The sequence below is a fragment of the Sus scrofa genome, chromosome 15 (genome assembly GCF_000003025.6).
Source record: "Sus scrofa isolate TJ Tabasco breed Duroc chromosome 15, Sscrofa11.1, whole genome shotgun sequence".
Lineage (NCBI taxonomy): Eukaryota > Metazoa > Chordata > Mammalia > Artiodactyla > Suidae > Sus > Sus scrofa.
This window is the reverse complement of record NC_010457.5, coordinates 73695033-73715732: the sequence shown is the minus strand read 5'-3', so window position 1 is coordinate 73715732 and position 20700 is coordinate 73695033. Positions and strand designations below refer to the sequence as shown.

Here is a 20700-nt window from a genome sequence, read left to right as displayed (position 1 = left end):
TCAGTTAATTTCAACTTTCTTGACTCAAAATAATTAAGCTTTGGTCATGTTTAGCGTTAAAGAGCAAAACATCATTTTTTAATAAAAATACTTAATTTAAAAGCAGGAATATTTGACTTCAAAAAAAGAGGTTTCTGAATAAGTAATGCCAGCTTTAACTGCTAAAACTGTTCTCTATTTTTCCCAAAGTGCTATTTATAGAGCTATATAGCCCAGTGTCCAAGAATGCTGAAGATTCATAAAAAGAACATATAAAAGATGCACTCTCAACTAGGCCATCAAAACATATTAGTTATATAAATAACAATATTTATTTGACAAACTGAAAAAAAACAGGATAGATAAAAACATTCAATTTTTTGGTAAAGAACACCTTCTAGAAATTTTATGTAGATGTATGTTAAATATATAACATGTATACACACACACATATATATACACATACAATATATGCATGCAACATTTCAACCTAACATAGACATAAGGCATTTTAAAACCAAAGAGGCACTTAGATATAAATAAACACAAAACTACAATAAAAGAGTCTAAAACTTAGAGTCTCAAGGAGCAGTGAAATTGCAAATAAAAACCTTGCAAAAGAATGAAAATATTTTCAAGAAAAAACCAGGAGTGCCATGTATCTTATGTTAATTAATGCAAACCAAATTAGAGAAACAGAAGAATTCTACTTCTTCAGAGTTACTCCTCCCTCATCAATATCCAATTGATTTATAAGCCCAGCCAATTCTATCTTTAATTATCTTTTGAGTCAATGTCCTCTTTACTCTAGAATTTCTGACCCAAGTCCTCATGTATTTAATCTGCTATTTTAGTAGTCTTCTTCCATCTAAACTTGACCCCCGTGATATCAATCCTTTACAGCCAGAAAAACCTTTCTTTAATGCATATCTATTCCTCTTACTCCCTTGTTTGTTTCTTCAATGGTTTTTGATTGCTTTAGAATAAAGTACAGTGTCTTTATGATAACATATTTTTTTTTCCTACTGTCCAGCCATTGGCTACATCTCCAGCTTTATGCCTCAATTATGCCCTACTATATTCACAGACATATCATGCTATTTTACCTTTCATATAAGTAGTTCCTTTCACCTAGAATGTCATTCTGCGTGTATGAAAAATTATTTCAAGTCTCAGCTGAAGCATTCTCCATCCTCAGAAATCCTTCTCGACCATTCTTCATCCAGAGTAAAGTTTATCACAACCTCCTTCTGTCCTAACGTCCTCATATTTTTCTATCATAGAATCTAACATATTGCACTTGTAATTATTGTGATATGTCTATCTTTTTGATAAAGTACGCTTATTGAAGGTAAAATAATATCATACTCATCGTTAAATTATTTGTGCTTGACATATGGCTGGAGCTTAATGACAATCAGCTTGATAAAAAAATATAAGGCACATGGGAGTTCCTGTCCTGGCTCAGTGGTTAGTGAACTCAACTAGTATCCATGAGGAACTGGGTTCTATCCCTGTCCTTGCTCAGTAGGTTAAGGATCTGGTGTTGCCATGAGCTGTCATGTAGGTTGCAGACGTGGCTCAGATCTCATGCTGCTGTGGTTTTGGTGAAGGCCAGTGGCTACAGCTCTGATTCAACCCTGAGCCTGGGAACTCCATATGCTGTGGGTGCGGTCCCCAAAAGACAAATATATATGTGTGTGTGTGGGTGGGTGTGTGGGTGTGTGGGTGTGTGTATGGCACAGACTCTGGAGTCACCTGCCTGGATTAGGATCACCTTTGCTCACTTTCTTTGGACAAGTTATTTAGATCTTCCATGAGTTCATTTCTTGTTTAAAAAAAAAAAAAGTGGGGAGAGAAGGAGATAATAATAGTGCCTATCTCAGAGGGTTATCTCAGAGAGGCAGTCAGTTAACATATGTGAAAACATGGCTCATAAGTGCTACATTAGTATTTCCTATCTTTACTTGACAAATATTCATTGCACATTTACTCTGCATCAGCTGTTTTCCCAGTAACTCAGGATACATAGTAAATAAGCCCCTCAGCAGGAAAAAAAAAAAAAAAAACAGGTTGAATGAAAGTAGATGTCTGTGACTATGAATTTTGCCATGAATTTTTAATTATAAAATTAGCCCAGAAACTAAAGAAAAAACAAATTTCACTATCTACATTTTTTTTCCACCAGAGAAGTAATGGATTTATGGGGGTTAGTCAAAGCAAGAGAATTAAAAAGTTGTCTGTGAATATTATGATCCTTCTAAATCATTCTGTCTTAAGACATGGAAATTTCTAGAGAGGCATAGCCAGAGCCTGGCTTTCAAGTTCACCTATTCAGTTTTCCTTTGTTTCATCTTTTCATGAACTGATACCCAGTGAAGAGTCAGTTAACAGGGATTTAATCTACTTTTATACAATTCTCACACTTTTTCCTAAAAGGTCCTGTTGTATGACTCTCATCTAGATAATAAATAAAGAATGTTAATATTTATAATTTATGTATCTTTTAATCAGTCACAGCTCTCCTATCTTCAAGCATCAGAGTCTAATTGATTTAAACAGGAAAGATAATTTGTTAAAGAGACATTTCATAACAGAAGTGTATTTCACAGACTCTCCAGGATCCCAGAGAATAAGACTTGGAGGTTTTGTAGCCGGGAACAGTGCTGAATAAAGCTACAGAACTTTCTGGTAAACGTGGCTGTTGACATTGGACAGTCATTGCCAAAGTCATCAAAACTATATAATGGATATTGCTTCTAGAATGCTCATTTCTTGAAATTTGATGTACACCAGCTATCACCAAAATTGATTCTTCCTAGTTCCCAATTCTCATGCCATTTCATTACTTCTTTATGCAAAGTCTGAGTTGGAGGTGTCTAATTCACACAGTCTAGCTCCTAAGCCCAGATCCTAGATACCAGGAAGGCCAGGGGCATGGGTGTATGGTATTTGCAATTTCTCTCTGGTGGAGGCTGGTTCTGCCTAATCAGGTGGTGGAGTCCTCAAGTATAGAAGGACGTTCAGATGTTCAAAAGAATGAAAAGTGCACATTCTCTTTCTTAAGAAAGTATCATTTAAGAACACTGAGGTCTTATTAACCACACTGAAACCAGTTAAAAATACAATAAAGGGAATGCCACTTGTTTTTGACAACAGATAACATAGTAGAAAACACTATTTTTGTGCCTTCTGATGAAATTGAGACATTTCTTAGCAATGTATGTTTCCATGTGACATTACAAGTTCCTCTAGCAAGACTGAGACAGTACAATTTGCTTGCTTAGAGGGCTATGAAGAGTTCCTGTTATACAAACCTCGCTCCTTCTTTTACCGTCCCTCTGAATCTTGATGGCCATCAGTCTTACTCAGTGCAATACATTTTAAATCTTCATATAAAATCCAAATGGAAGAAGCACAATAAAACATATTTGGCTCTGATCTAAGCATTCTAAGGTAATCTGTGCAAACAAAGCTTTTCAGGGTAATTATTAATTATGACTGCAAATTAATTACTCTGATTACTCGGGTTTTCTTCTAAATGAGGAAAAATTGGGGAAAAATAAAAGGGTAATTAATTGCAATTTCACTAGGGAATGTACCTACTAGTAACATGGGGAATGGAAAGAGGTTGAAGTGGAGTCAGGAATGTTGAGCTATGGGCTGGAGTTCATCATCAATTCAAGTGAGAAATCAGGTAAGTGATTCACAGCTAATTTCAGTCGCACTTAGATTCCTCATTTGTAATCTGCTGAAACAGAGAGCAGGGAAGTATTGAAGGAGATAGAAAGGGCTACCATTGATTGAGTTAGTATGTGTCAGGAAATATACAAAGCCCTTTACTCTTTTTAACGTCTAATTTCTTTAGAATTCTACCATTTTTAAATTCAATATGTTGATCACACATGGACTTAATCAGTAAAAGGAGCTGAAGGAAAAATGCTGTACAAGATCTAAAAACTCCAAACGTATACCATAAATACAGAGATTAACAAGAATTCCACTAGCCAGCTGTTTTGAATCAATGTTTTTAACACCTAAAAGCAGTAAGTGACGAGCTCAGCATGCAATTCTAGAGTACCTACAGTGAGTTTAAAGTGGGGACAAGAAAAAAGGTGAGTCATTATCCTTATCCTCAAGCAGCTAACTATGCTGAAGAAAGGCACAGAAATGCCTTCAAAAAAAAAAAAAATTATCATGTGAAGTAAGTTTTATGGTATAATAATTTAAAAAAAAACACTGAATCTTTCACCATAATATGTTTTTCACTACTGTATAAGGTAACTACACAATTTTCTTTATTTCTTTTGGGGTTGGTGACTCAGTGAAATGTCTTTTCTATCGATATAATATTGGTCATCACGTGCAACGATTCTGAAATACAAAAATCAGTGTCAAAAGCTAGAGTCTCAAAATTGAAATAAGGTTCTTCAAAAAAAGTCCAAAGAACTATTTGCTTTTAAGTAGATACTTAAATAGTTTCACTTAATCTTAAAATATACATCAACAACTGATAAAAAAAAAAAAAAACAAAACTCCTACAGATTTATAGAAACAAATCAGATGAAATGAAATTTAGGGACATACTCTTTGGTCTGTACTGGATTTGCTTTCAATTACACTTATCAATTCCAGGGCACTGTAAAGGACACAATACCCACCACTTGCTGAAGACTCATGACTGAAGATCAAGTTTGTTCTATAAGGATGGGTCAGGGCAGATGAGATTCCAACAGACTTTGCTAAGAAAAAGTGATAGTCTTTAAAACTTATTTCAAGTATAGTGGTCTATGAAATAGTAAAAAACAAACAAACAAACAAAAAAAACCACTTGATCACACATCTCAAAATTTTGAGAGATTATACAGAGCAAGATGCCCAAAACAGAGCCTACGATTGTTATATTTAAGTAATTTAATCTCTATTTTGTGTGCAATGATATTGTCTCTCTCACCACTCTTTTTACAGGAGGAAATGAACATATTTGCATCTGATCCTGATATAGAAAAAGTCATTTTGTATGTGTCTATAATTCCCTTATCCATAGATTCTTCATATGCCCCTCCCCCAACCCCACCCCATTAGTGCCTTCCTGTTCTATTTTCTGTCCCCAGACTTGATGGTACACTTTCTCATTCTCATAATCCCCTCTCCAGTAATGAAAACCCTGAAAATAATAGAGCCAGGAAGGAAAAGGAAAGGGAAAAAAAGTAAAACTCCTTTTTTGATCCTCCAAAAGAAAAAAACAACAACAAAGAAATATGATTTTGGGGGGCTGTTGATATTTTTAGGATAATGATACAAAATGTTTACTATAAAAGGTTGGCAAACTGAACCCCAGCCTAAAAGACTGACTTCACTGAAGCCCCCAAACCTCCCCCCAAACATTCTATGCACAGTGGAATATGATGAATTGCAGGATTCAAGGAAGGAATTCCAAATGCCCCAGCAGGAAGCTGTCTCAGAAGGCTCCGGTATTTACCCAAGGATAAGGAAGATGGAATGAGCACTTAGCTCCCCCTATTGGTATCCATCTGGTGGCTGGTGTATAACACCTTGTCCTAATGCAGTTGGAGATACAGTAGAGTTGTTTAGGTCTTTAGGGTAGATCACTTAGGACAGAGTTTAAGAAGAGGCTGTTAGAAAGAGAGGTAATCTTATTCTGGGTTCTGAATAAGATGTAATCTTATTCTGAGATTCATCAAGAAGCTGGAAAAAAATGAAGTTTCCTAAACATATCTCTACACAAACATGGTGCTAAGGACAGAATTTCTTACTGCCCCTTCCTTTGATCAGACCTTGCGTTCTTCTAGGATTTTTTAGCATTATAATCCACTTGTAATTAAGTAAACTGATAAAGAAATGAACATTCAAAAGAATAGACAAGCTTGACTCAATCCAATTATTTTCAGAGACCCATGAGGATGGGTTTATTTTGAGAACTATCAGACCCAGAAGCAGCAGAAAGTTCTAATAATACCCTCTGATGTCAAGTGCTTATAGAAAACACAATTTTCATAAAAGTAACTATGTAGAAAAAACATTTTGCAGATTTTACTAAGTTCTGCAAACATAATGATTCTGTAATGTTCATGGTTTCTTTTGTTGTTATAATTTCCTTTGCCCCTCACAAACTAGCAAAATCTCAGAACTTAAAATTCTGTATCTTAGAGTTCCTGTTGTGGCTCAGTGGTTAATGAACCTGACTAGTAACCATGAGGTTTCGGGTTTGATCCCTGGCCTCACTCAGTGGGTTAAGGATCCGGTATTGCCATGAGCTCTGATGTAGGTCGCAGATGTGGTTTGGATCCCGCGTTGCTGTGGCTGTGGCATAGGCGGGCGGCTACAGCCCTGATTCAATCCCTAGCCTGGGAACCTCCACATGCCGCAGGTGCAGCCCTAAAAAGACAAATAATAATAATAATAATAATAATAATTCTGTATCTTGTCACTCTATTATAAAATTTTAAAGAAAGTAAATTTAATTAGTATACTATAACATTATCTATATACTTGAGAATTCTGTTAAATGTAATTATTCAAAAAGTCCATTTATAATTCTAAACTAATAGGAGACTTCAGATTGAAAAATGGGCTAAATGATTTTTTTTTAATTCTAACTTTATCTACTGCCTCCTATAAAAGAAGACATAAAATTTGATTGTGTGTTAAAACATCTGTTTTACATCTTTATCACCATCAAAAAGTTTCTGAGATTGCCTGTTGAAGTACCGAGAACATGAAACTCTGTGCTGTGACTTTGTGTCTTTGAGGAAAGGATCCAGGTGACACTCTCTCAACAACTCCAGGTCCTGTGATAACAAAAATACCACTCCTTTTCTCCTAAAGCAATCCCAATTCCTTTTACTTTAAAGGAGTGGAGGGTATATCTGTAATTGCAGTTGTCTTCTGTAAATGAAATTGAAAATGGGCTCTGTTAGAACAAATAGGTTTACAGAAACAGAAAATTCACAGAACCATTAAGAAGATGAGGAGCTATAGTGTAATATTCCCAATAACTGGGGTAAATATTGCTCCTACAAATTTTATTTTGGAGAATAAGATGAATCATAGAAAGAAAAGCAAACAATTTAAGACTTTTTGAAAGCACTGAATCTGTACTTGTCTTACTTGAGTGTTTGCACTATCCACTGAGCCTCTTACTGCCTAAGGAACAGTGCCAGGGCCTCCTTATTTGATGATGTTTCTAAACCCCTCTAAGCCACCCAGAAGATGAGTCTGTTTGCTCATTTTCAGCCCAGTAAAAGCAATCCAGGCAGTTATGCACTCACTGGATGGTCTACGCCATTTCATCAAGAAGATAGGGTTTCTACCACAGACCCAACCAAATGCTTTGCTCACAGCTTCACAGTGTGGGGTTGGAATACATTTCCTTTTATAATGATGCACAGGAATGGCCTGTGGTGTAGTCACAGGGGAGAGAGGAGTGAATCCCTCTGTGCTCTAGCATCTATTCACAGATTCTGCAAAAGAAGCTGGGAACTGCAAGTTGCAAAGGGACCCGGACTGAGACTTTATGGTCACACCTCAGCAGACAGTCATCAACATCATCTGGGGACAGCTGAAGTTGAGAGGTATAGTTTGTGGCTCTAAAGTAATGTGACTAATGCCAGTAGATCTCAGAAGACAGCCTTATTGTGCTTTATGGGCACACCTTGTATCCCAGGGGGAGTCCACACATTCGTTGGGTAAGGATCCAAATGTCTATGAGCCTGTTACTCCATGATTTAAGGTTTAGCACTTTATAATCAAGTCCTATGTCTTTCAGAAATTAATATAATTTGTATAAAAATATCAAAGGTACAGTCAAGAGACATTAGGTATATAGATTGTATAATCCTGTAAAATTAAAGGTTTTTCATGAAAGATGGCAATATTTATAAGGAGTTAAATTTCAGTTTTAATTAATTATTGACATATCAATGTAACCTAATAAATCATTTTTTCTAGTTTTTTATTCTAATTGGTTTATTTAATTTTTTTTTTAACTTTTTGGGCCACACCTGTGGCATGTGAAAATTCCTGAGCCAGGGATCAAATCTGAGCTACAGCTGCAACCTGTGCTGCAGATGTGGCAACGCCTAATCCTTAACCCACTGCACCACAGCAGGAACTCCTATTTTAAATATTTTCATATATCTTCCTTTAGTTCATTTATACCATTTCATTATTTAGTTTATTTTTAATATTTGAATATATCTTTGTATATATGCAAAACCCCCACCATTTTAACACTGTCTGCCATTACCAAAGGAGTTTACTGGGCTTAGGGGTACCAGTAAATTTGTTGTTTGGTTGATTGACATTTATTATACTGACCATGATTTTTTTAAGCCCTTGCTTTCTCTGCTCTCCACAGCCCCTGTTCTGTTCTTTGATTGCAATAAGCATCTCAAGAGAAATCTCCATAGAAATAGAAGGGCCTTGCTATCAGAGTAAAGAATGAGCTGCAGATGAGAAACTAGGAAGGGAGCAGTCATCTCTGGGTTAACAAATCCTGGCTCAGGTCTGCACTGCCACATTCTTTGCTGTGCATTAGAATCCCCAGGAAAGTTATAAAAGTCCCTGACCATACACCAGAACAAAAAAGTCAGAATTACCTGTGCTGCCCAGGGACTCCCAGGTATGACCAGAGTTGAGGACCACCTGACTGAGGGCCTAAGTGACTTAGGTGACAAGAGCTCCCACTGAGATTTCCTGTAGTTCTAAACCTTTATCCAGTCTGAGAGAAGGTAGGAGGAGACCTGTGAGGTACTCTGAAAAGGTCTGCTTCAGGTCCAGAGTGATATGGAAACCAGCAGACAGAGGTTTGAAACCCATTCCTATTACATTCCTGTACCTCAACCCTGGGAAGCCTGGGGTAGAAGCACGTAGGAGGGGCTTTGTAAGGACTATGAACAAACCAGACACGTACAGGCCTCATGGAAGCAGGGGAAGAAGCAGTGGTTTGTTGGGACTGGTAGAAAAAAGTTTTCTTCCTTTCATCCTGGAAATACAAGTTCTCATGGAGTTTAGTTTGCGTTTTTTTTTTTTTTTTTTTTTTTTTGCTTTGGTTTTCCTCATAGTTGGGAAAAGCATTACTACACACAGTTAATTGACTTCATGTCCAAGCAAGGGATTTTTACCAAATATAACTCTTTTCCATTCAGTTTCTGTAGAAAAAAGTATGGGATTCCACCAAGACCTACAGAGCTATAAGAAAGTGGACACAGGTAGGAAGAGGGGAGACACAGAGGAAGATCAGGTAGCAGGAGGTCACCAGTTGCAAAGCACATATAGGGATGTTCATTTTAAACTAATCTTTAATGACCTAATGAGCTCCTAGGACATGAGTCTCTGTCCTTGGGCCAAAAAACCAAAAGGACAGGCAAGGTGTGAGGCAGAGAACAATGTCATCCTTCTTTGTCATTTTACATATGCATAAAATGCGTAGGAATTATATTCTACTTTGAGAATAATTAGCACTGGATTATGCTTTAGTGGCAATATTACTAATGATAATAGCTGGTGTTTACTGAATAATATCTGTCAGGCATTCCAGTAAGAGTTTTACATGAACCACTTCATTTTATTCTTAGCACATACCTATTATTTTATCTTCAATATACAGAAGAGATTAAGTGGTTAACTCAGGGGATCATAACCCAGGTTGTGTGTCTCTGGAGTCAACAAACCTAACCATTACTCTCAACTGCCTCATTTTGAATGGGGTTACTTTAAGTTATAATAGTCTTTTTTTTTTTTTTTTTTTGTCTTTTGTCTTTTGTCTTTTTTGTTGTTGTTGTTGTTGCTATTTCTTGGGCCGCTCCCGCAGCATATGGAGGTTCCCAGGCTAGGGGTTGAATCGGAGCTGAAGCCACCGGCCTACGCCAGAGCCACAGCAACGCAGGATCCGAGCCGCGTCTGCAACCTACACCACAGCTCACGGCAACGCCGGATCGTTAACCCACTGAGCAAGGGCAGGGACCGAACCTGCACCCTCATGGTTCCTAGTTGGATTTGTTAACCACTGCGCCACGACGGGAACTCCATAATAGTCATTTTAAAACCATGCACACAACTGAAAAATGAAACAAGACACAATTTTGGTCATGGTCTTGTGTGCTGATAGAAATCCAGGTTAAACTGTGGTTGTCAATAGCAATCTTTGCCCTTGAAAAATTATGTATGTGGCAGAAAGCTAAAGGTAGGTTTAAAACACTTATATGGGAAATACTTTGCAATGTAGATATTTAGCTGATAAAAATATATTTCGTTTGCTAGAAAATAATTATGGGTCACCTTTAAAGAGTCTAAAACACACAGATGTCAGATTATATCTGTCACAAGCTGTCAAAAATGTTTTCTGTCAACCTAAAATTGTCCAGAGGTTGTTCCAAATCCACATAATCTTACAAAGGGCTAATGTTTACAGGAGGATTTTTGCAACAGCAGATATATGCAGGAAGACACATACTTGTACTCCCTACTGGTCCACATCAGACTTGGCGGCAGGGAGTGAAGGTCAGGAATACTTTAGACTCTTGACATAGATTCAGTGCAGCCATTTTCACATGAGAGCAATTACCTAAGCACTGTAATGCACTGATTACTCACCAGATTTTTGGAGATCCATCTGCTCTTACCTACTTAAGCCACTTAAAATGGGGGCAGGGGGAGAGGGGGAAAGCAACTCCAGAAGAGAAGAGGCTTTCAGGACCTCATAATTACTATGCAAAGAGCTGCTCAGTGCTGTGTAAATATGAGAGAAGGAAAATAAAGAATAAATAAGCATGAGGGGATGAAAATCAAAACGTGTGTGAGAATATGGCACAAAGAAGGAATATTTCAAGACTGCTAATGGGTCCAATATTTGTTTTTTGGAGGAACGGGAATGTTTGAAAATCAGGTTGTGGTGACACTGCACAATGTTGTAACTATATTAAAGAGCCACTGAATTGTACACTTAAAATGGGTGGATTTTATGGTATGCAAAGTACCTTAATAAAGCTGTTAAAAAAGAAGAGCAGAAGAAAGTCTTAAAAACAACAACAAAAAATCAACCCAGAAAACATAGGTGAATGAAAATCAACTCTGTAAAGAGACAGTGGCAATTTTGTACCAATAACAAACACATTTATCCTATTTGCCCCAGCATACTTCAAGATCCTCTTTTAAGGATGAGGGGATGGATTATTCAGAATGTTTTTCCTAAATGGGTGCCTGTTACAGTGAGTGGATTAAAACTATCCCTATTAAGTGGTCCTTTCCCTCCTAGCATTAAAAACCTACTCATCATTTTCACTGGCATGTAATTCTGTGAATTCAATCCTAAGACAAAATCAGAAACAATGTAGTGACTCATGCTGGACTAAATATCAGCAGGACTCATGCTGAATGATTTATAATCCTTTAAAGAGGGCTGGATGTCATTCATATCTATAGGAATCAGTAATAGCTGTTTCGAAATAAAATATAAATGGTTAATATTACAAATGGTTAGTACAAACTACTAAAGCCACCTAATAATGTTTTCCCAAACTTCTAAGAAGCTGAACCCTTATCCCAAACTCCCTTCATCCAGGGGCCCTAACTCTTCAGAGAGGCTCCTTTTTCTAATTCATATAGGATACATGAAGCCATGTAGTAACTGTTAGACTGGCAAAACCACAAAGCGTAAGTCTAGAGTACATAAGTAGGACATTATCCAAGTTTAAAATGTTTGGCATCAATGAATATTCCTATATCCTGAACCTCCTTTCCTCCCTATTTCAGAACCTGTTTTTCAATAGGTGTAAAATAATCAATTAAAAACAGAGAGACATTTCACCTCAGAGATAGTTTAATTTTCAAAACTTGTTTAGTCCCGTTGCTGATCTCCCAAATTGCTTCCAAATAGCTAATTAACTTGAAACATCTGACTTCAATACATTAGGAGGAAAAGAGGCAGAATGGACTTAATTATTATACCTTATGAAATTATTACTAATTGTGATATTAAATATTGTCAGAAATCCAAAACAAATGTTCTCTTTTTTAACTCTAATTAAACTTGATTTCTAAGTTAATGCTAATTTTTATATGTCAGCAAAATAAATATTTTGCTGGCCAGGGGCAGACTTAGTGGAGAGGTAAATCTCAAGTACTTTGAACAAAGAGATTGCAAACTCTCTCAGAGTTGACCATACCTTGAGTAAGATAGAATTAACTGTCTGTCTACCAGTAATGTTTCATCCTCAATCCCTGCTGATAAAAGAAGTGATTTTTAGAATGCATTCAGATAGATTTGAACATTTAAGTGAATATCTAAGACATGATTTTTCTACCTTTTCCTTTCTATAACCAAATTTGATATGTATCTCGAATTTCCATGAAGGATTATAAATTAGTCATTTGGTTTTCTTCTTTCATTTCCTACAGGCTTCTGCATATAGTTCAATAAATGGTATTTACTAGTTTATTCTCCTATGTATTTCCTTCATATTTTATTTATATTGCATTATGACTTAGATTTAATCATCCCTCATGGAATTACAGGTATTATTAGTATGTCTAAGGTAGATGATGAAACAAGTTCAGACAGGTCGCTACAGGCCCAGAGTCATGCAGATATTCAGATCTTAAGACCAAGGTGTTTTATTACTCACATACTTTAGCATTTCAGGTTCACAGAGCAAGGACAAGAGTTTATAATAATAAACTATATTTGCAAGGAGCTTATGGTGGATATAGCTATAGCTATGTATCTCTTTGTTGGCTTGGTTAGTTTTGTTTTTATCCAGCATTCATTTATTTTGTTCATAAGGGTATACTGAGAATGTCCACCTAAGTAAACAGATACAGAGCCTCAGCAAACCAGCAGCCTCTGGCTACAGCAGTTTAGTTCTACGAGGAGCATGTGTATTCCATTAGAGCCAATTAGATGTGGTAAAGCTTTTTCCTGGGACCTCTGAGAAAAGGATTCTTACTCTTTCTTTGCATCTTTTTTCATGACTTTCTGGAGAAAACCCAGGTGGGAATGGGGCCAGCTCAGAGGAAGTGAGGCTGAGAGGTTGAAAAAGCAAGAGATATGATCAAGGTGATACTCAATTTTTTAAACAAATACTTGTGAAGTGCTTGCAGTGGGCCAGGCACAATCTCAAGCACTTTACAAAAACATCTAATACTCTTAACAAAACCATGAGGTGGATACTATTATAATCTTAATTTTAAAATTGAGGAAACTGAAGCACAGGTTAGTTAAGAAACTTGCCTATTGCCACACAGCTAATAAGTGAAGGAGCAGGGATTTGGACCAAGTGACCTTGCTGCATCCCAGTGCTCTTAGCCACTATGTAAGGGACATAATTTGAGTCTTAATTACATCAATGGTGAAGTTATACATACTTAGCAATGGGTTCTCAAAAAAAAGAAAAAGGAAAGAAAGAGGGATGGAAGAAAGGAAGGAAAGAAGAAAGGTAAAGGAAGAGAAGGGAAGGGGGGAAGGGGGAAAGGAGGAAGGGAGGGAGGAAGGAAGGAAATAATCTATAATTGTAATAAATTAATTAATAAAAAAAATTTTTAAAAACCTTTAGAATCAAAAATAAATAAATAAATAAATCCATAGCATTTACCATTCCCTTGGTGTAAACAGTCTCAATATGGCTGATTTCAAGCTATCAACATGGCATTATCTGGTTTGCAAAATTCCTAAAAATTTAATAATTGAAGAGATGGTACAAGCTAGCTGCTCAAATATATCCCTAGAGCTTACATCTAACTTCCCTTCCACAAGACCACATTTTTATGAATCTGTAATGTTTTGACTGGTTTAAGATAACTGTGGTTGGGTTTTGGTCTTTTGCAATATTAAAGAGTCCTAATTGATACCAAGTTTCACAAATGATGAAATACTTTTATGGAAATTGCTCCTTGTCAATAGCGGTCCTCCACAATTATGACATAGATGAGTCACTCATCAGTTTTCCCATCTTTATAGAAACTGAGACTTGAGGGTGTTATGAGTTTGGACTATGTAGTCTGGGCTATATAATTTGCCAGACCCAGTGCAAAATGAAAATACAGGGTCAGAGTTCCCGTCGTGGCGCAGTGGTTAACGAATCCGACTAGGAACCACGAGGTTGCAGGTTCGGTCCCTGCCCTTGCTCAGTGGGTTAAGGATCCGGCGTTGCCGTGAGCTGTGGTGTAGGTTGCAGACGCGGATCAGATCCCACGTTGCAGTGGCTCTGGTGTAGGCCAGCGGCTCCAGCTCCGATTCGACCCCTAGCCTGGGAACCTCCATATGCTGAGGGAGCAGCCCAAGAAATAGCAAAAAAAGAGAAAATACAGGGTCCTTTGTTCAAAAATTACTAAGAATTTCAAGATGATAGCAGAGCATGAAACTAAGTACAGGGCCCTTCTAAGCATGGAGACCTGTACAATGGCCCAAGCCATATATAGGCCCAAGAAGGTGGCCCTGGGTCCATGTCACTCAGCTGGTAAGTGCCAGAGGTAGTGTAAACTCAGATCTGCAAGCCCTATAGCCCTTACATTCTATCATGCTGCTTCCCTGCAAAATAAAGGAATTGTAAAAACTTTACCTATACTTCTACACGGAAGTTATTTATATTATTAGTGATGAGTATACACTATGTTTTGATCAATTTCAAGTAGACATTTATACTTGGTTCACTTAGATTCCTTTGTTGCAAGAGCTATATATTAGATCACAGATACATCCAATCTTTATTTACACTTCCTTTAGGCCAAATTAAAAGAAACCTTACTATAAACTTATTGAACTACCTATACTGCAATTTTTTACTTTCAAAGTCAAAAAAAGAAAGCAAATACTACACTTTTTTTGCCTTTTAAAAAAAAATTTTTTTAGGGCCCCACTTGCGGCATATGGAAGTTGGAGTTGGCGGTTAAATTGGAGCTACTGCTGCTGGCCTACACCACAGCCACAGCAACTCAGGATCTAAGCCACATCTGTGATCTACATCACAGCTCACGGCAATGCTGGATTCCCAACACACTGAGCGAGCCAGGGATCGAACCCACATCCTCATGGATACTAGTCAGATTCCTTTCTGCTGAGCCACAAAGGGAACTCCCACACATACTATATTTTTAATCAATCTATTTAATATACCTTCCATGCCACCACCATCATACACACCCAAAGACCTTAATTTTTAAAACTTAGATGACTCTAGTTATCCTAGGGATTTTTCTGAAAAAATGAAACAAAACAAAACCCACTTTTATCTCCCAGTACATTTCAGAATTACCCTAGTTACTTTCTTCCTCCTGGAAAACATGGGCCTAAGTACAGCTGTTTACAGTACAATTACTATTTTTCAAAGTGCCAGGCTTAGTCTAATGAGTTTTATTACTTAGAATTTCACATTCAAAAATCATTATAACCCATGACAATATTTGGTGATATATGATAATGGAGTAATGAAATGGGAAAAAAATTCTTATATAAGATAGCATCTAGAAGTTGCATTGTGCAGTTTTATACAACATCTGTGTTCTACTATTCAATTTTTGATGATTTAAAAAAAAACAGAAAACTCACCATAATAAGCAGCTAAATAATGTTTCAGATTTAATCTATGCAAACAAACAGCAGATAGTTTATCATGAATTATAACCTGAAGGCAGAAGCTCAATATAAACATTGTTCTCAACATTTCTATTTACCTGCCGACTAACCTAAGCTATTTAATTTTCATCTATGTTTGAGACATTAGAAGCTGTGAGGAAAAATATTCCAGTATGATTCCCTAGAAACATGGCGAAATGCTCCAGTAAATCGATACATTGATATGCTTTAAAGATAATTTTCTAAATATGTTTTAAATTAAAAAAAATTTAAAAATTACAATGCTTGCAAATGAGTAATGAAAATAAACATAGCAGCAAAGAGGGCCAGGGGTGTGTGTTTTATATTGGCACTGAAATGAGAGCATTTCAACCAGACACAAATTATCCTTTACCTACAGGAATATTACCTGCTCAGATCTGTTCTGGTGCTGGTATTGATACTGAGAAAAGGTATTACAGGAAGAGGCAGTTTTGTCTTTCTCAAATTGCTTCTTCACTCTGGCCAAACCACCAGGCAATGTGCACGTTTCTGATTCCTCCATCATCTAAGACAAGAAAAAGGAAAATTCAACTTTACATCTTCTCAGGATGGGATTCTCAAGCTATTTAAAAAAATAGTTGACAATTATTAATGGGTGGTATATTAAAAAGATATTGACATACACCACAGTTATTTCAGTAGTCCCCTTATTACAGCAAACCTTAATAAAAATAATGTCCCCATGTTGTTTTTCATGTATCGGTCTTTCAAAATAAAGTCAGAAGGATTTTCAAAATATTGAGTTAATTTTCCCCATCTCAGATAGATTTTGATATCTGGAGAATAGACTTGTCTATATGTATTTCTCTCATAATACACAGATGAACTAGCAGAAATTAAAATAATAACTTCAATTTTAACCCAAAATAAAGTTGTCATTAAAATTCCAAATATCTATATAGATAAGACATTATTAAGAACTGATTCATTCCAAAATGTATCTACATAATTAAAGATGAATAGAATAGCTCTGGATCTATTGGGGGGCATATTTTTATTAATGTGCAAAATTATTAATATTAGTAAAAATAATGACTACTTAATACATATATGCTGAGGGATTTTCTACATATTTACATATATTTTGTCATTTGATGTGTTTCCATATTCTGTGAGATACAGACATTTATCATCCTCATTTTATTGTATTATTTTTTTCTTTTTGGGGGGGCCACATGTGACATACTTAAGTTCCCAGACTAGGGGTCAAATCAGAGCTGCAGCTGCAGGATCCAAGCCGTGTCTGTGACCTGCACCACAGCTCAGGGCAATGCTGGATCCTTAATCCACTGGGCGAGACCCAGGATCAAACCCTCAGCCTCATGGTTACTAGAGGGATTCATTTCCCCTGAGCCATGATGAGAACTCCCTTATCCTCATTTTAAATGAGGAAATTGAGGTTTGGGGAAGTAAGGCAACTTGTTAAGTTCTCACAGCTAGGGTGTGAGTGTAGGAGCTGGAGTTTGAACTCATATCTGTCTGTCTTAATCATAGCTGTCTGTATAATGACCAGCCTTAAAAAAACAGGCTGAAAAACAGCTACTCCAGGACTGGCACATGCTAGGACTCAGCTCTTAGCACTGGTATGTGAGAATCAGGGCGGTCTAAATTTAGAAGAATTCTTGACTACCATTGGCATTTTACAGTCTACCTCAGTAGGTATCATTTAGGACAACCTGGATAACTTTGAGGAGTCTTGTCAGATGTTATGCCTCTGTGGGAAGTGCAGTAACTTGAAGTCTTTGGTTTTGATGATTCAGTATACTCCTCAGCCAGTGGGCACTCAAGCCCAGATGGGATGACAACTGTCAAGCAAAGAGGCTCCAGGCCAACCCACTCTCCTCCAGGAAGCTTCCAGATCCATTTGAAACTGGGAGAAGACTCAGTGACACTTCATGCTCAGGTCTCCTAAGGTCTGGCCCAGTCCTGACATAACCCTGGAAGGCCTGAGACCTGAAAGTAACTAGATGCCTGAGAGCTGAGGTTCCCATACCCTGGACTGTGGAATACTGGGATTCTGAAATCTTTACCCAAATATGTAGTTTCTCAAAATACAACTAGCGTCCTAAAAGTACAACTACTATATTGGGTTTTTCATACTCTGAAATATTGGAAATAGAATTAATATGAAGGATTATCTGAATTACTAGCAAACACTCAAGCGGCTGCTTTATCAAGTTTATAACCTTTCCCCAATTACACGCATTGTCAAAGATATAAGAATATGCACATTGGCTCTATGAGAAGCAGGGATGTATTTATCACATTCTGCAACAAAATTCAGGTGTAAAGCCTAGTCAATTACTGTCATTTGAAACATGTTAAAATCATAAGAAAGTATGGCATCTCTTTTGAAATTTAAGATAAAGAAAGGGAAGGGTGAATTAAGACTACAGTATTTCTTTTACCTTCTCTTCCATTTAATTTACATAAATAGCCTTCAATCAATCATACATACAGATAATATATAAATATTAAATTATAGAAATTAAGGCAAATTTTGTTAAGAAACTTACTCTTTCCAACAACCATAAAGTGTCTAAATCATGTGCAGATTAATCTGTAAGCCTCATTAATTATGCTAATGAATGGATACTTTCCTAGTATGTGCATTTGCCCAAAAGTATCATTTCCTATACTGAACAGGTTACCTCTTATCTACTAAATGAATTAAAATATAGTTCTATTCATTCCATTCCTTTAGCACTGTTCTTTGGGATCAGACCACATCATGTATGCAAAAATGCATATAGTTGATTATTTTTACTAGTAGTTCGATCATTACCCCAGCACTCCTGAGGCTGCTTGCCTGGCTAAGGCAGAAAGTCCTTTGAGCTGTAGTTCAGTGGAAGTGATAAGGTTTCCTTGTTTAGCTCAGCTTGTAGATACAGGTTTACATATATAAGATGCCAGGACTTACTCTAGGAGCAGCCTCTGGCCACAAGCTGGAGTGATGTTTCCTCATTTAGACAGAGATCACTGCTTTGTTTACTATCTTGTGCTAACGTCCCAACTAATTCATGTTATTTTAAATGATCACATAACTTAGATTTCTTTGGATTGAACCTTTTAAAAATGTTTATCTTTATTTTATGTTACTTTTTCTTGGACTCAGAAATAAGATTTGGAATTTAATGGGAATGTGATAATAATTATTTTATTAACAAGTTAATTTAAATGCCTAAAACAGAACCTACCTACCATTATTTTAATAAGTTACTTTAAATGCCTAACATTTAACCTCAGCTCTCAGGCATCTACTTACTTTCAGGCCTCAAGGCTTCCAGGGTTATGTCAGGACTGGGCCAGACCAAGTAAGTATATTATATACAAAATCACCAATTTCCTTTACAAAGAACCCTTCTTGGGTTCTAGGACATAATAGAAATAACATAATTTGGGGAGTTGGAAACAGTGATTCTGATCCCTTTTCTGACACTTAAAACCTTGGGCTAGAGTCTCTGAAACCTCAGTTTTCTTTATTATAAACTGGGAATTGCAATATATTTCTCATAGGTTTCTTGCAAGTGTTAAACAAGGTAAAGGAAATAAAATTGCACACAACAGAATCTGTTGGCTTTGTTGCTTAGCAAATGTTACTTCTCCTTTCTCCTCTAGGTGTCTTCTGAGGGTTGATACCTTTTCACAAGCAAGCCTTTTTTTTAGGTTCAACAAAATGCCATCTGTCTGAGTCTAAGACAAAGAGAAGCTGATCTGGAACAAAGAGAAACTATCTCAATGTGACTGAAATGTAATGGATTTGGTTGGTGGCCAAATAAGTGACTTCTAAATTTTGCACATAAAATATTTGATTTATTTGTGCAGACAGAAATTTTGTTATAAGCAGTTTCCATGATTTTTTCATTGAACAAGCATTTAATGCAACTGACCAAATAAGGAAATTATTTTGCTTTACTCTAGATATTTACCAGGATTTCTCTGAGATAATACATATGCTAATTTTTCTCACAACATTAACTTAGGGCCAAACCAAATAGTAGGACATTTTTTGAACCAAAAATGCTTTTGTGTATGAGAGGAGATGGTTGAATATAGATAAAAGAGTACTAGAGTCAAGAGACTTGGAATCTAGTCTGGCTTTGCCACGTTCTAATTGCATGATCTCCCATAAATCACTACCCCTCAGATTGTTTTATCTGTAAGTGGCAGGAAGTAAAAGGATTATTAAATTCCTTATATGTAGACTTTCTTCAGAATAGCATTAAAGTTTAACAATTTTATATTAAATAGTGAGATGATTTAGTTTCCTTATATACCCAATTTAAATATTGTACTTTCAGCACATTATAAATATAGATCATGCCTTATGCAAATTTGCTTTATGGTATATTTTCCTAGTGCCTGGCAAGATAAGAGACTTCCAAGAAAAAAGACTTTTTATGAAATAAACAATATTTATCTAAGTATCTTCAAAGTCAGCTTGTTTCCTCAAGAAACATTTCTCTAATTTAGAACACTAACTTGTAGTAAAGTTCCTTAAGAATCCAGCAGGGGGTGCTGTGTAAGAGGATTGGGAGGAGGCACTGGCGGGATACTACGTGTTTTGGAAATGATCTAGTTGCTGAAGGCATTTCTGCACATTCATTCAAAATCTATGCTGCATCTGAAATGTATTTTAATGACTATGTAAAAACTTAAATGTCATCTAGAATTGCAATATTGTTAATGAGTTTGGCACAGTCATTCTTGTCTCTGAATAATTTGTAAAGAAAAATGTTCAGAGTAGCTATTTTAGAATACCACCCTTTTTGGCTATTCTTGCTCTCTTTCTCTTTTGGTTAAATGAACAACTTTTCTAATTTGGAGATTATAAAAGTAATATCCTTACATTCCATTAAGCTATAAAGCTGCTACTGATAAAATGACTTATCAAATCCTGTGGATTGAAGGCCACAGAATATGGAACCCAACAAATTCTTTTGAATATGACTTTATGATGCGTTGGCTCTAAAAATTGGTGGTCTTACTGAATCCTGCTGTTTCCTCTAATCATAATTGGTTTAGCAGAGTGCCTGCATTGCTAATCTCCCTCATTTCTATGTTGATTAAGCTACTCCTAATGGATT

At 36.4% G+C, this 20700-nt stretch overlaps 1 protein-coding gene across 3 annotated transcripts in view; it reads right to left on the bottom strand.

Annotated features, from left to right (window-relative positions):
* The window catches only part of XIRP2 (xin actin binding repeat containing 2), a 75171-nt gene that overhangs the window by 25314 nt on the left and 29157 nt on the right, over positions 1–20700 (bottom strand). For all 3 annotated transcript variants that reach the window (XM_005671902.2, XM_021076512.1, XM_013984219.1), the window contains one exon: positions 15981–16118. In XM_005671902.2, coding sequence (XP_005671959.1) covers positions 15981–16118 — 138 coding nt within the window. The remainder of the gene's footprint in view (positions 1–15980; positions 16119–20700) is intronic.